This window comes from Papio anubis, chromosome 9, assembly GCF_008728515.1.
Source record: "Papio anubis isolate 15944 chromosome 9, Panubis1.0, whole genome shotgun sequence".
Lineage (NCBI taxonomy): Eukaryota > Metazoa > Chordata > Mammalia > Primates > Cercopithecidae > Papio > Papio anubis.
In genome coordinates this window covers 74,778,338-74,795,262 of record NC_044984.1, presented here as the reverse complement: position 1 = coordinate 74,795,262, position 16,925 = coordinate 74,778,338, and the positions used below count along the sequence as shown (strand labels likewise).

At 34.7% G+C, this 16,925-nt stretch overlaps 1 protein-coding gene across 2 annotated transcripts in view; it reads right to left on the bottom strand.

Moving 5' to 3' along the window:
• The window catches only part of PTPRQ (protein tyrosine phosphatase receptor type Q), a 219,140-nt gene that overhangs the window by 165,650 nt on the left and 36,565 nt on the right, over positions 1-16,925 (bottom strand). For both annotated transcript variants that reach the window (XM_031650636.1, XM_031650637.1), the window contains exons 15-17: positions 8,820-9,002; positions 8,392-8,493; positions 4,637-4,757 (exon numbers count right to left, since the gene is read on the bottom strand). In XM_031650636.1, the coding sequence (XP_031506496.1) occupies positions 4,637-4,757; positions 8,392-8,493; positions 8,820-9,002 (406 nt within the window). The remainder of the gene's footprint in view (positions 1-4,636; positions 4,758-8,391; positions 8,494-8,819; positions 9,003-16,925) is intronic.

Sequence of the window (16,925 nt, the reverse complement as noted above, 5' to 3'; positions counted from 1 at the left end):
AAAAAGATTAGTGATCACTAATGAAGGAATCCAGAATTATGAGTATTCCCTTCGCCACATTTACTATACCTTACAGGGCTATTTCCAGCTAAGATACTAAAGTATGTTAGTAAGATACTAAAGCATAAAGCTTCCAGCAAGCATCTTAGTAAGATGATGCTGAAAATGTAAATATATATCTGTGTATATTTAATTATCATTTTTATATATATACACACATATATATTATAGATAACATTCTTGAATATGTTAAGGTCTTTCACCTTTATTGTTCTTTATGTAATCTTACTCTATTCCACTGAGTCATCCGTTATCTGAAAAAGCATCACTATTCTTATTGCAGAAATGCAATGAGAAAAAAATACAATAATTATATATAATTATTATATGTAATAATTATATAATACATAATTTAATATAATAATTATATATAATGTATATGTACATATATGTATATTGTATAATATATTATATATGAAATATTATGTATAATATTTATATATTTTATATATTTTATGTATAATATATATTTTATATATACACAGTTTCTAACTTAAAAACATACTCTTCATTCATTTGTCCATTGAACAAACATTGTTTCAATTATGTGTCAGGTAATAATAGTCTCTTCTAAATACAGCAATGAACAAAGTAGATTTTAAAGCAGAGAGAGGGAGAGAGGGAGAGAGAGTGAGAGTGTGTGTGTGTGTGTGTGTGTAAAATAAAGCCAAGTTTTACTGAGGGAAAAGTGTTTTCTACATTCCATTTACACATCAAGAGCCAATCCTGGATTGAGATCAGAGTTTTATAATTAAGTAGTTATAATTAAATTAAGACCCTTGAAGTATAGAAAGAAAAGAGTATACGGAAGAAGGAAATTTCCATCTGTCAAAAGAAAGAAAGGTAAAAGGAAAAATTTTGCACTACGAAAAAAGAGTGAGAGAAATAAAAGGGCAAAGACATCACACTGGAGTGTCCCAAGATCTTAGGGTAAGGGTTGAGTGGTGACAACACCTGAATAGATTTGGGAGGGAAATCCCAGGGTAAAGAAGCCTTCTTCTTTTTTCTCAGAATGGAGATAAACATGACAAGCCGCTTAGAAAATCTCTGTGTGGAGCAAGATGTAAGGGCTCCTCTAGCAGATCATCCAGAGCTAGAGAAGGGTGTGGAGATAACCTTCTCAAATCCTTCACACTGTAGATTGGTGCAGAGAAATCAGCTGGGAGTATCTAGCTACCCGAGGTTCAACACAGACGTGTTAGGGAACCAGGGGACTAGAGTAAGCCTTGAGGCTGGACCAAGGATAAAACAGAAAATAGGAACCTTGAAACTACAAGCCGTGACTGCAAGTTTGTGCCAGAATGATTCCATTAAAAGGTCAGGTGAGGTGTCTCACAATATTGATATGGGAGAGGGGCAGGGAAGTGCTGGGTAGAGAAGGGCAGGTCCCTGGCTAGGGCTCCACCCCGGGCTTGTGCCCAGGGACCTAGATGAGGACAGGTATTTCTGTTTTCCCGCCTAAATGTAGCATTTCCCAACACCACCCTGGCCCACCACGCCCCTATCCTGTGCCTATAAAAATCCCAAGACCCTAATGGGGATACACACAAGCGGCTGGACGTTGACAGGAACACGTCGGCGGAAGACACAGCGGCTGGACATCGAGAGGAACACAGCGGACTAACAGCACACACTGACAGACGCCGCAGGCCAGCAGGCCATCAACCAGCGGAACAACGCACAGTTTGGCGGGTGAGGACGAAGGACAGTCCGCTGCTGAGTGACCCGACTCCAGGGGAAAACCATCTTCCCACTCCATTTCCCTTCTGGCTCCCTGCCTTGCTGAGAATTATCGCCACTCAATACATCGTGCACTCATTCTCCAAGCCCCGTGTGATCCAGTTCTGGTACTCCAAGGCAAGGAAACCCTCTGTCCTTGGGATAAGGCACGGGGTCTAACTGAGCTAACACAAGCCGCCTACGGATGGCTAAACTAAAAGAGCATACTGTAACACAGGCCCACTGGGGTTTCAGCTGAAAACATTCACCCCTAGACCCTGCCATAGGGTCGGAGCCCCACAACCTGCCCGTCTGCATGCTCCCCCTAGAGGTTTGAGCAGCGGGGCACCAGAGAATTGAGCCACGCCCCCGTCGCACGCGCTGCGAGCAGGACAAGGGAACTTTTTCTGTTTCAATATTACGGATTTGAGATTACCTCACCCCATTTTCAATGGGCTTCCCCTGTACCCAGACTACCTCAGAAAACGAGATAAGGATACCTCTTGACGGATGAGAGAAAAAGTACAATTGAAGAGTTAAACTTTGAATTGATTGAATATTTACCCAAAAGAGACTGAATTAAACCCAGAGGGAATGGTAAATGAATGGGTTATCTAAAATCAGTGCTTTCATCAACCCCAGCATCACTGCAAAAAGCAAAAAGAACCAGTTACAGAAAATAAAAGGTCATGTTCTATATGACATCAGAATTGTTGCATATAAAATTTGAGCCATGCTATATTCTTAAGAGGTGGTGTAATGTACATTGCCATTACTCATTCCTAACAAATCCTGATACCTTTAGACATTTTGGAATTATAAATAGAAACTAAAGTTATAGTTAAGTTCCTAGAATAGGAGGCTCCCATTGACATGGGAGTTCATACCCAGAGAAAGAAAAACTGGGTAAACAGCATCCCTTAAAATGCTATCCCACCACATGTGTTTCTGTCTAGGTGTGCTATGCATTATGCTAAAAATACACAGAAGCTCAAGGAAGGGAAGCATGATCACTGCATACAAGAACACAGTTATTCTCATAATGCAGGGCTGAAAATTCCCGCCAGAAAAATCTTGATTCTCGCTTAATTAATCTGTTTCATTTAATTTTTTTTTCTAACTTAGTAAATGGCATCATATTCTAGTAGTAATCACACTTGATTCAAAAATCTAGAAGTCATTTTTGATTCTTCTCTTTTTCTTATCTGCACAGCCAATCCATCACCAAGTCCTGTTAGTTTTTCTTCCCAAATGTAGCTCAAAGTTGCCCACTTCTCCCCTCCATTGTCACTACCATCTCTTTCCCAGACTACTAAAATAGCCTAGCATCCCTGCTAATATTTTTGTCCCTGACAGTTCATTCTCTGTAAGGAATCTAAAATGATTTAAATTATCTATGAACTCCCTTTATAGTTAGAATGAAAACAAAATCCTTACCATGGCTTGACTCCTGAACTTTATCTCCTGCCCCCACTGTTACCCTCCTCTGGTTCTCTAATCCCTAGCAACATTGACCTCCTCTCTGGTCTTCAAAGTGACCAGTTGTGTTTCCCCACAGAGTTTGTGCAGTTGATATTCCCTCCTTCTTGAAAGTTCTGCCCTGTAGATTTTTACATGGCAAGAAAATCTTTCTTGTCAACTGGATCACAGCTCAATGCCACTTTTTCAAAGAGAACTTCCTGAAGCATCCCAACAAAAGTAGACCTCCTTCCCCCAACGTTCCCTTGTTTGCTTGTTTATGGGTATAAAATCCAGTTATCTCTTTGGAGTGTAAGAGATACAAGATCCTTGAGGGCAAGTGTCTTATGTGAGTCTTGTTCATCAGTATATAGGTATTCTATCAATATTGTTCAATGAATGAATGAGTGAATAAATAAATAGGGTAATGAAAAGGAACGGTTACCTTCTTCCCACTGTTTCCTTTTCACTAATTGGGAGTCATGACACTCCCAGTTTCATCATGACTAGGCAAAGTCACTAGCAATCAGGCAACAAAGTAAAAAAATATATATAGTCTTAAAGAGAAATATGCAAAGGGGTTAAAGGGGAATTAGGAAAGAAAAATCTTAATTTAGGAAAAAGAAGAGGAGACTTCTTTAAATCACCATAGCATCTCCCTCAATGCTGGTCCTTCCAATTCAGAAATATAAAAGGAAACGGCTATGTTTTGTGAAGTATTATGTAAATTGTATTTTCTGAGTTGAAATATATGAAATACACTAGGTAATGTATTACCTAACTGGTGAATCTCAAGAGGATTTACATTACATCAAAGTGAAGATTTCAATCTACCAAGTTCTCATGAAGTAGTATAAGCATGTTAACTGACATGAGATACAATGTAGGATTTCATCTTTTTCACAATTGAAGGATAAACAGGTAATCAGGGTAACGGTGTTCAGAAATAAAATACATTGTTTACATTTCAATAAAAAATTGACCTTAAATAACAGATTTCTTTAAAAATAGCTATTTAAAATGTTTACTAAAATTACTCTGCTCAAGGGACGCTTGAAAGATGGTGACATGAGAGTACTTGTGTAAAACTTCAGAAGTTTAAAATTATATGCTCACATTTATACAAGTTGACTTGTCAATGACTTTTAAGAGTAGAAATTTAGTATAATTATGCATAACACATAATTTTTTGTTTTAATTGCAAAATTATTTCATTTGACTATGACTCACTACATAAAAGGGGAAAAACTTATTTCTTAATAAAAACATATTAACTAGCCTATTAATAATCAGGTTTCTAATGCAGCACCACATTCTGAAATCTAAAAACTGCATTCCTATTATGTTACAGATTAATATCTGTTCTCAGAACTATTTCCAAAAAAAAAAAAATTATTACCAGACATAAACTGTGTAATAAAGGATAATTCCATTTGGCTCCAGAGGTGGTTGCCATGACAACTTCACCGTGACACCAGACAACTGTTTTACAGAGAAGTCTTGAGGGGGAGAATCAGGAGCTGAAAAGTTAGGGTATAGAATAATGTATTTTATTAAACATATATAAGAAAAAGTTAACATGGAAATACACACAATTTTTATTATAAACTTTCTGGTAAAGGAATTAGGTTCAGTGCTTTTCTCCAGAAGCACGAGAGACTGTTTATTTTCAAAATGAGATGATAAAGGAAGATTTTGCATGGTGGTATTAGAACATCTGTTTCTGTGATTCAATGGAAAAAAATATTTCATGAGAAAGTAGAACAAGGGGTATGTCACAGTGACTCACCTACTGTTCAAGTACATCTTGGTCAACTGTCATCCTCTAATAAAAATAAAAACTTTATTGAGGGTGAATAAATACACAATAAAAGAGGTCCCTAGACAATAAAAAGAGGTGGGGAAAAAATCACACATCCAAGAAGTTGGGAAAGTGATAAGCATAACATTGGGAAAGCAGTTAAAATGACTGACCTCACAAATGAAAACTACATCCCTCAATCTCTGTTGTGTCATTAAAAAGTAAAATAATATCAAACTCTGTTCACTCAGTCTTCAAAATTGAATGGTTTACAAAGGAAATACCAATGTAGCACATAAATAAGAAAATAATGTAGAATCTACTTATAACTCTGCTATAATAGTGTAAAATACAAATACATTTGCTATTTGGCATTGAATAAGTGGTAAAAACATTACTGCAAAATAGTTAGCCAACTTTATACTTCCATTTAGGTAAAACATTTAGAATGGCATTTCTCAGCTGCTGTGTAACACCACAGTAATGTCTTAGAATAATAGAATACAACTTTTTGCATGTAAAAAAGGAAAACACTAAAATTTGGTTCATTGTTACAGTGATGCACGGAATGTGAATTCATAGGTAGCTAATAGAAATTCTGAAAATTTGTTTACATCTTTAAACAATGGCAATTGAAATACAGTTCATGTACAGATCACTATTTCCAACAATTTGGACAGAATCCTGCCTGACTTACTTCATTTTTTTTCTTTTTTACTTCTCTGAATAATCTCAGCTACAGTTGTACATGTTCCCATGTGTGCATGTTTTCATTATTTTACTAACAATAATTTTCCAAATAATTTTATTGAGCAGCAGAAAGTTTATGAGACAAGTTATAAGGAATAATAGTGATAGTTGTATTTGGTATTTTCATTTGGTTATTTTCACTGGCACTACAATAATGTTGCTATCAAATAATAGTTATCACAGGAATGTATGCATCAATTAGAGATGTCTGTTTCCCAAGATAAGGATTATCTCTGAAAATTCTCTTTCATTTGTCAAAACAAAAACCTATAAATATTTCTCCTAGCATCCTTGTAAAATCTGTTTATTGTTTACAAAAAGGACTTCAATAAAAAATGCAGTAACTTAGAAACTAATATGTTGCAACTAACCATTTCTAACATGCTTTAAGATGCTTACGTGGAATACCAGATAAAGGTTGGTGCCTTTAAAAGCTAACCTTCAGTAGATCTCTGAATATTTTATTTTTAATGTAAAACATTTTATTGCTAAGTAAATGTAATTAACATGTCTATCTTAAAAAAAAATCACTGCACACCCACTGTAGCAGACTAAGTTTTAATCATTTTGGCATATGTATTCTAAAATGTTTTGGCATATGTATTCTAAAATATAATCTAACAAAATTGAAACTAGAAAAATTAGAACTTTTGCAGTGCATTCAATTTGTCATCTCAGAGCATCGCAAGGTAGCTGAGAAGGAACTTCACAGTCTATCGCTCCTCTGCCTGGCATGATCTTTCCGATTTCTCGCCCTCCTTTTTTATTCATTTTCATGTCACAGCTTTGACATAACTTCCACAGCTACACTTTACCTCACACCCCAGAGTAGCTTAGGTCCTTCTTTTGTCCTGGTGAATAATTTGGGGGAACATTTATGCCAGTAATTAAAATCATAAAAATTATTTGTTCACACATTTGTCAAATTTAGGTCTCTTGTTCTAACCACGAGCTGCATGAGGGCAAAGAGTTCCTAATTCCCAAATAGGCAAATTTTCTCAGATCTTTATCCATTCTCGATTTTCTGCAATTTTTCAACAAGGGAGCCTTGTTCTTTATCCTATTCCTTAGAAATTATATGACTTGGCCAAGAATTTAGATGGAACTTTACCTTGCGGAAGCATATTTTTAACGGCCCAGGTAATTCAGATACACAACATACTTTGGAATTATTGACTTGAGTGGTAAAAGCTCTGCCTGCTCAAAATATATGTTCACTACTGGTCTCATTCCATCATATAAGATCTCAAATTCTTGCCATTAGGACCTTTTGATTAGATTAGTTACATAGAAGTGGGTATTATTTTCAGAAAGACATTGGTAAATTTTTTACTAATATAATCTTAAGTATATATAAGATAGAAAGGAGCACTAACTTTCTTCCCCAGTTTTTAACCATTGACTTACTTGGAAGGATTTTTTTATTAAGATAATTTTAACTTTGAGAGTAAGGAGAATCTATTTATGAAAAAAAAATGGAATTTTGGCAGGTAAATGTGATGGAACAGCAAGCATAGTAAGAAGATGCAATGACTATGGAAAACTGACCCACGGAGGCATCACACTTAGAAACTGGGGCAACCCAGAGAGCCCTAGCCAAGATGCTTTGGTGAAATTCTTTGGTAGAGGTTAAAACATGGAGAGACCTGCAAAAAGAGAAGAGGGATGTGAAGACTTTATTCTTTTAAAAAGAAAGAGAGCAATGCTGGGAAAAGTCTCCCTTCCTAGCAGTGTCTAATGCACATTCTGCCCTGGTGAATGATTCTAGACTCTTAACATTCATAGGCTATGGCCTAGCTTTAAGATAGGGAAACTTGACAGAAAGAAAGACGAAAAAAAAAAGATACTCCACAAACACATATGATACTTCCAGGCCTACCCTTCATGGAAACAGAAATTCCTTTTACAGAAAAAAAAAAAAAATTCTCTAAATATGCAAAGTATAAAATATAAAATGCAAAACCTAATCCCAAATGTATCTTTCAAAAGTTATTTTCTTAGCATAATATATGTCTAACTTGGTAAGGTATCAATGTAAAGTGGCCTCAGTAGTAAAGCTGATTTTATTTGGGTTAGGGAAAGGTATGTTTAAATATTCAACATGAAAGCTACTAACATTGGGGAATAGCATCTTGTCCAATTATGTAGGGAACCTGTACAATAGCCTGATCTCATTATCAAGTTAATCCTCAATATCATAAAAAAGTGCTGAACATTTACATAAACATAATCTGCTTCAAAGTTCATGTTAATGTCTATTCTTAAAAATGTAAAAGTTGAAAAACACAGTCATGACATATATCAGTTAATGTTCAAATCAAATTTTTAGCCTTAAAAATGTCCATGGAAAAACATGACTGACTGTTTTTTACAGAGTACTGATGACCTTAGAAAAATAAAAAGCATTTTATGCCTGATTTCACTGAATGTAAATCTAACATTGCTAGCTTATTTTCCCATGACAATGAAATCGCTGTATAATGCTGGTATGGTACACAACTGATACCCATGACTAGAGGAGTTTTTACATTGTTTCATTCTATATATGTGTTTCTCGAAATATTATAGAATCAAAGTATATCAATATCCACTATTATATTTACCATCTTCCTCAGTCAGTATACTTATGGGAGCACTCCGAACTCCTTCACCTTTGAGTGTACTAGCAGACACCTCAATCATATATTGGGTATATTTCTTCAGTCCTAAATAGAAATAAAATAGGTAAGAGGCAAACTATGAAATGGCTCTCAATACAATCTTCCAAAAATGAAAACTAAGTGAAAATGTCATTCTTTGGCAACAGTAGCTCTTATTTATGAAGACAAAATGATATAGGATAAAGTGGAAAAGGACGGATCTACAGTATTCTTTCATGTGACTTGCAATAAACTCCTAGCTTATTTAACCAAAAAGACAAAATTGTAATACCCTGCATGAAAATAATCTCAAACTATTAACATTAAGCTAATATTTGTGGTTACTCTGTTGTTATAAATGCAAATATCCAATATTAGATTTGTTCTTTTACCTTTAATGTTTTGGGTTAAAGAGGTTGTATTTATAGTTCTTTCCTCATTTCCATTACTTCTCTTGAGATAAATTGTATATTTTTGTATGATTCCATTGGGACTACTTGGGGGCAGGAATGATAGCTCAATCTCTCCAGAAGAAATATTTTTGTAAGTGATATTTTCTGGTGCACTATCAGGCACTGAAAGAAACAAAAATATATAGATACATAAAACAATTCCATTCGAAAAATCTATTCTGCTGAAATTGTCACTGAAGCGCACTAGGTTATTTACATGTGAATATTCACTAGAGTGCAATGGTAATAAACATCCTGAATGAAGTAAGGTATAAATAAATTATAGGACTTACAACTGTATAAGAAAAATTTTCATTCAAAAGAAAATACTACTATGATTCCACAGAATAACAGTTATAAGATGATACGTTTACTAAAATACTTGGAACTATAGGAACCTGTCTTGTACTGAAGAACACACAGATACAAGAAAGAGAATTTTAAAACACTTAAAACTTGATTCTACTCCTCATTAATGATAATATAAAAAAAGATCAGTAGGTTAGTTTTGGTCGACAACAGGGTCTATGACAAGGCAAGGAGTCCTTCCTAGATGTGAGACTGCATATTATGACCTGGCAGCAAAACCACCTCCCAAGAATATGGGATATCATTAAGTAAAACACTGGTTTTCTGTATCTAACATTTTTATATGGAATACATTATACATAAAATGGTTTTCCATGTAAATTTGAGCCCAAAACTATATACAAGATTCCAATTCCGATAAAATATTGGAACAGATACCCTAAATTGAGTGAATATCTTACTTAAAATAACTAAAACTCTGCATAACATTAAGATAAATTTTCTTTAAGAAATTCTGGTGCTGAAAAGAAAGTTAGAATCCAGTGGTGACTGGCCAAAAGAAGTCACAGAAAAACAAACAAGCAAACAAAATGCAAAGACAGAAATCCTGAGAAGGAAGCTGGTACTAAAGCCAGTTTTGCCTTGCAGTAGATTGGTTAATTCTAGTGCTTTTGCATTTGTATAGTAACATCTGTGTAGTGTGTCAGAGAAAGACTATAAAGTCCTGGGGCCAGCTGAAGGATGAGCCGTATCTCTACAGAAAGCCCTGAAATCCCAAAAGAATGCAACTGTAACCAGTGTTATTATATTGAACAATTCTAGGGGATACTTTAGAGTCTTCTGCATGTGCCATAGAAGTCTATGTGAATGGTAACTCCTGGTCTTGTGCAATGTGATGCATTCATTCTCAAGGAATAGGAAGTGAGAAATAAACCTGCCATGCAGAGAGGACAGAAAGGAAACCTTTTTTCTCTCTTGCCACTCCACTGGGTGGAGAGATAGAAAAGAAATAAAAATTATGCTGTTTTGGATTTATAAGCCTATCCCCATGATCATATGTTGACTAAATCCATGATACCTATATGTACCCTGAAGAAACCGCTACTTCAGAATTTAAATTAAAATAAAACTGTAGTCCTGAGCTGCTATTACTCCTAAACAACTAGAAGTAAATAAAAATACTTGCTGGAGGAACTCAACTTCAACACAACCCACATAAATTTCTCACAGCTAAAGTTTCAAAGAGTATGAGCTCACGGATAAAATCACTAAACACACAAGCAAATCAGATATCAATAGTGAAAGTCAGCAAAGAAAAGAAAAAACACATACACATACACAGTAGTCAGATTTTGAGATTCCAGATATTGAAATAAAATAGAAATGTTTAATATGTTTCAAGAAATCAAACATTTTAAAATATGAGCAAAGAATTATTTAAATAATGGTAAATAATATTAAATAACCAAGCAAGTTTGAAGGAGAACAAGATAGATCTTCTAGAACAGAACAAAATAACTAAAATTAAAATTCCCTTGAGGTATTAAAGAGCAGATTAGATAAAGAAGAAGAGAACTTTAGTGAAAAGGATGATAGTATTGAAGAAATTATCAAGAATGTAGATCAAAGAAAACAGTTATGGAAAATACAAAATGGCAGTTGAGACAGATGATATCTGCAGGGGGTTTAAGATAATAGAGAAAATAAAGAAGAAATATTTAAAGGGATAATGGCTGGGGCTCATCAAAATTATTCAAAGATATCAAACATCAGATCAAATAATTTCAGTAAATCCCAAGCAGAATTTTTTAAAACCATATTTAGACATATCATTGTGAAAATACAGAATACCAAAGAAGAAAACATCTTAACAGTACCAGAAAGAAAACAAATCATCTACATAGTAATGACAATTAGACCAACAATCAACATCAGCTGAAATACAAGTGGAATTCTATACCCAGAAAAATAAACAGTAGCAAACTAAAAACATATTCAGACAATAAAAAAAAAAAAAACCTGAGGGATAATGCCATCAACACATCCTCAGTAAATGAAATTGTAGACAATGCACTTTAGGTAGAAAACTATTTACCACAGATGAAAGATCAGAGTGGCCAAGATAATGGTTTAAAAATTGAGTACATAGAACAATAACATAAATAATTAACTTGGAGGGTTAAACAATATAAACTAAATAGGTAAATATTATTGCCATTCAAGAGTCCTGTTATAAGACTCTTTTCTTTCAAATGAAAGAAACTGAACTTTTTTATTAGTATTCTAAATTGAATGTATATAAAAATTACTAATAGTAAATTTAGTAGATAAATAAAATTCAGAAGCCTTAAAAGTGTAGATACAGTGTCCCTCCCCTCGATTGTTACCAGTTATTGGGTTATGGTGTCAAGGCACACTTAATAGGAAAAAGTAATTTTAAAATATTGATATTTTTAAAACTTGGAGGGGATTGCAATTCAATGCATAGTTTGACGTAGCAATATAATTCCACTATCCTTTCTATCCTAAACACGCTAAATGTTCTCTAGTGTTTTCCCAGGCCAACACATTGCATGGAGAAAAATCCTCAACATCTACCCTGAATGCCTTCTTAACTTTTGGCTCTAAGTGAAATCTTGGACCTGCTGAGAAATGCCACTACAATTTAGCCCTCTTGGGTATCATGTTTGTTTTTCTCCCATAGTCCCACTAACCATAGGGCGTAGGAGTTGGGTAGTTGCATTTATTGCTCCCTTTTTCTTCCTGAAGAACCACAGATCCATTGAAGCCCCATTCTGTTAGATACCATCACATGCTACCCCTCTTTAAGACAGACAACTGGTAATACCTCTGTCACTTCTCTGAACATCTCAAAGATGCTATCACTTTGATGACTGACTTCTTCCCTATGACTCAGAGAGGTCAATATCCATGCAAATGATCTATCCAGTTCCCTGGACTGTGTATTTCTTTATCTCTATAATTCCAGTAATATTTCCCCCCACCACACTTCACTGGCTTTCATGGAAACACCTAAGACTTTGTCATTAACAATAACTACCAATATTCCTCTCTTTGACAACTGACTCCTATCTTTCCAGCTTACTGACTCTTATACTTTGAATCCAACAATTCTCTGACCCTCATCAAATCTTTACTGTGCATTACCTCTGTTATGCCTTCATTTCCCTACATGCTCAGGCTAGAGTCCATAGTCACTGTGATCACTTCCTAGCTATATCCATCACTTCCTTCTGTTTTTATTTTACTTTCCTGGCAAATTATAATTGGAATTAAACAAAACTCTGCTAGCTTCACATGCGCAATGTAATAACTGAAAATTGTATTTTTTTCAGCTATTAAATAGTGTCTTACAGAGTAAAACACCATTCTATGCTGACTAGTTCCACTTAAATTTATAACCTCAAATCTCAAATGGATCCTTTTCATTTCCTGATAGCTAATGTTTTTTAGTTAATTCAGTCTCCCACTCTTTAAAGTATGTTTTCACCATATTCTCTCTTCACAAACCTCTGATAAGCCCTCCCTCTCTTTATTTGAAGCTAATAAACTTGCTTCTCATTCCATTGCAAAAATAAAAACACTGAGAAGAGAGCTACATTATCATCCGACTTCAAATTTTCCCTTAACTGCCTTCCCTCTTTCCTCCTTTCCAAGCTCCATCCCTCCACGTCTGCACTGGATTTCATTCCTTCTGCCTATTCAGAGACTTTACACTTGAAGTTAGTCAGATACACATGTGAACACACATACACTGTAATATATATTCTGGTGTTTAAAAAGTCTTCTTTTGATTGCACTTGCTCCTTCAGCTATTACTCAAGTCTACTCTCCACTTCATATCAAAATTCCTCAAAATTTGCCATTCCTCATTTTCTACATTTTTTTTTTGCCTGTCATACTCTGTTAATCTTTGTTTTTCTCCATTTTTTTTCTGTAAAACCTACTCCTGTGAAGTCACCAATGACCTCCATTCTTGCCAAAGCACTAATCAATTGTATGCCCCATCTTACTTTACTTGTCAGCAGGATTTGACATAGGGAATAAACTCCTTCTACTTGAAAATCTTTATTCACTTGGCTTTGAAGACACTATCTTCTTCTGGTTTTCCTTCTATATCCAGTGACTTCTGCTTTGTCCTTGATTAGCTCTTCTTCTTGTCAAAGTCTATGTGTCGTATTATCCACAACATAGCTGTAAGCTTCTTAACATCTCCCCCGATTGTCCAGTGATGTGACTTTATCCTCATCCCTTGATTGAATATCAAAGATACGGTGAAGCTCCAAATTGTATATGCAGCTCTGGATCTTTTCCCTGAGCTTTAAACTTATTTATCTAACTGCCTTCATAATGGCACTTGGATATTTGAAACATGTTCCAAACAGAACTCCTGGATGTTCTCCGTATTGACCTCTTCCCTGGATTTCCCCGTCTAAGTAAATGGCACTACCACTCACCCAGATACTCAGACCAACAATCTACTAGTTCATCTTGATTTTTCTCTTTACTTCAACATCCAGCATATTCAGCAGCAATCTGCAAAAACTGTAACCCATATAATGTTCCTATTTCATAATTATTCAAAATCTCCTCATTAAAATTAAACTGCAAAGTTCCTACAATGGCACCCAAGAATCTCATGATCCACCTCTGCCTCTCACCTCATCTGTGAATTCTCTACCCCAACTCACACTGTTCAAGTGACAGAAATGCCCTGCTCTGCCCCAGCTCCACAGTTTTTTTCCTCTACAAGAAGCTGGCAATTGCTATTCTTCCTCTGGAACACTTTTCATCCTTATCGTTGTCTCATTTAATCCTGCATCTCATTAATATCACTGGGCAAATTAATCTCTCAGTGTGGCCTTTCCTCAGTGCTCCATCTCAAATAGCCCACTCACCACTCTTTCTCTCTTCTATCCTTGATATTTTTCACTTAGCAAAACTTACAACTACTAAAAATCACAAATTTGTTTACTGATTTGTTTTCTAATTTCTAATTTTCTAATTGTCTAGTGTCAAGTTTCAGAAAGGTAGAGACAGATTGTGTCTTGTTTACTGCTACAGCTACACTATCTAGTACAGTGGTAGAACATAATATGGAATCCATAAAAGCTGTTCAGTGAATGAATAAATATATTTAATACAATACAGAATATATTAAAAATAAGAGAGAAACTCACAGGTAAGGAATAGATACAAGATTGGGTTGAAAAACTCTTTAATTACAAAAAGGGAATTTGTGATGCTATGCTTGAATTTTATAGCTCAGTGTAACTTCCGATTTTGAAAATTTCGCATTAGATTTAAGTTTTCCCTCCACAGTTGTCTGCCTACCACCAGTAGTCAGTGTGCAAATATGAATTCCTGACCCAAGGCTGATCTCTTTTGTATTTTTATTCATTTACCCTTAGGGAATAACTAGTGCTGGATAGTCAGGTAGATAAAGCAAGACAGACTCAATGACTTACTGATTTTGAAGAGTGATTGACACACTTAGAATTTTCTGAAATAGCACAGAGTGTCCCCCAGTTGTAGAAATATTTTATAAAGTAGATAACTGATGAATACAAAGGAATGATTATAATCAATTGGAATAAGCTGAACCTATTAAAATTCCAAAACAAAAAAAATACATAGTCCATGATGATAGTAAAAAAAAGGGAAGTTATCTTGAATCTGCCAAAAGACTATTGTTTGGCATAGATAGCTTTAATGTATGCAGACAAATTTTAAAATGTAATTAATTAATACAAATAAATTTATGGGGTTCTACACAAAATTTTGGTCAACATCTAAGTTATTATCCACTCATGGTTGTTGCAGCGAATCAGACAAGGTGTTTTGTTAAAGGCTTACTGTAAAGACGGTTATGTCTTAAAAAGGAAAGGGAATATGTATAGATCATCAAAAGAGTAATTTGTATGGGAACTTCTCACAGTTGTATTTATGATTATTACACCCTATGAGAAAATAAAAGCAAATCTTAAGCTTGTTGGAAAACTGCACAGTCTATGATTAAAACACACACACACACACACACACACACACACACAGAATCAATCTTGTATTGATTTTTCCTGGTGTTTTACTTCCAAGCATTAGTAAACTCTATTTCTCTTAAAAAGATAAGACATTTAACCAAATAATTTATTCCCATTTTTAATTAGTAATATTAACACATCACTGAGTTAACACATCACTCAATTTCTCATGAAACAATATTGAAGAGTGGGCCCATATTTTTTACATGAATAGAAGGTATAATTACTGTATTTAATAAGATTATTTTGAGCCTAAACACAGAAAAATAGTTGCTCTTGAGCTCATCTTGCTTCAAATGACATTTGAGACCCTACTTAGCATTCTAGCTTCCTCTTTTGCCAAAGGAGCTAAAGTGGGTGGTTTAATAGCAACAAACATAATCTAGGAAAAGTCACTAATGTAGATTCCATTGTCTTCCATTTTCATCCAGGTGGAAAATGCACAGACCTTGAGACTACCCTAACTTAGGACAGAGAACCAGATATCAGGAAGATGGGCATTAAACCCTGTACTCTTACTGTTAGACTTGGCTAGGGAGCCATGGGATATATTGGTTTCCCCATCTCTTTATTTTTTTAGCCATCTCTGGATTCTATTAAGTGAGGCCTGTAATGGGGGTCAGGAGGCCTATAGTCAAGCCCCAAGTACTATAACTTATGAGTCCTTTTACTCAAATTGTCCTAGGTCTCCTTACCTAAAAATTAAAGGGTTCTGCATGTTTTCTAAGATACTTTCCAAAATGAAAATTCTCATTTTAAACTAAATCTCAAAATTTGTATTCACTTAAAGTTTATTGTCCCTTTCTTCCAATTAAACTCATACAAACAGAAAGAAAACAGAAAATAAAGTTACATTTTCAATACTAAAAGATTATGTGCATGTAATAATCAGAAAACAAAAAAAAATTGCTTTATAATTTATCATTAAAATAAGGTGTTCCTGATGCTGTGGCCACTTAAACGAAATACTTGATAAGCATTCATAAAAATGGTTATTCTTTCATATCACAATAGAATCTTTCAAAGTTATTACTTTCTTCCCCATGCTGGGCAGAAGCCTAACAACAAAATATCAGCGTAACAATGCACAGAGAGATCTTAGATATAGTTTATAATTTACCAGCTTTGTTGATTACTTCCAAAACAGCATGTGCTGTGAAAGGGAAATGGGTTTTACATCAGATAGCTTTGGACTCTAATTCCAGCTCATCACTTTCCAGCTGGTGCCATTAGGCAATTAAACACCCACCAACTAATAAAACTTAAGGAGGGAAGGAAATCCTTTTCTTCTACACTGCTTTATCCCCAGGAGGGCCTGGTATATTATAAATATTTTTTGAATGAATGAACCTCTCAAACCCTCCATTTTTCATTAGATTCAGTTTTCCGTGAAGATAACAGTAATGTACTGCTTTAGTTTAGAATTTTTTCAAGACAATTTCTGTGAAACCCATTAGCAGGCCCGTGACACTTAATAGGTGCTAAAAATATGCTTGTTTCATTTCCTTGACCCACTGCAAAATAAAACTGAGTCATTAAAGATCAGACATTTTTCTCAAAAATACTTATTTTAGGTACAATACCTATAAAAGCAGTGAAACATGCCAATATATGGATTAATATCAATTGTCACTTCAAAGCTCTTGATAATGTAAAATGCTCCTTTCATTACCTT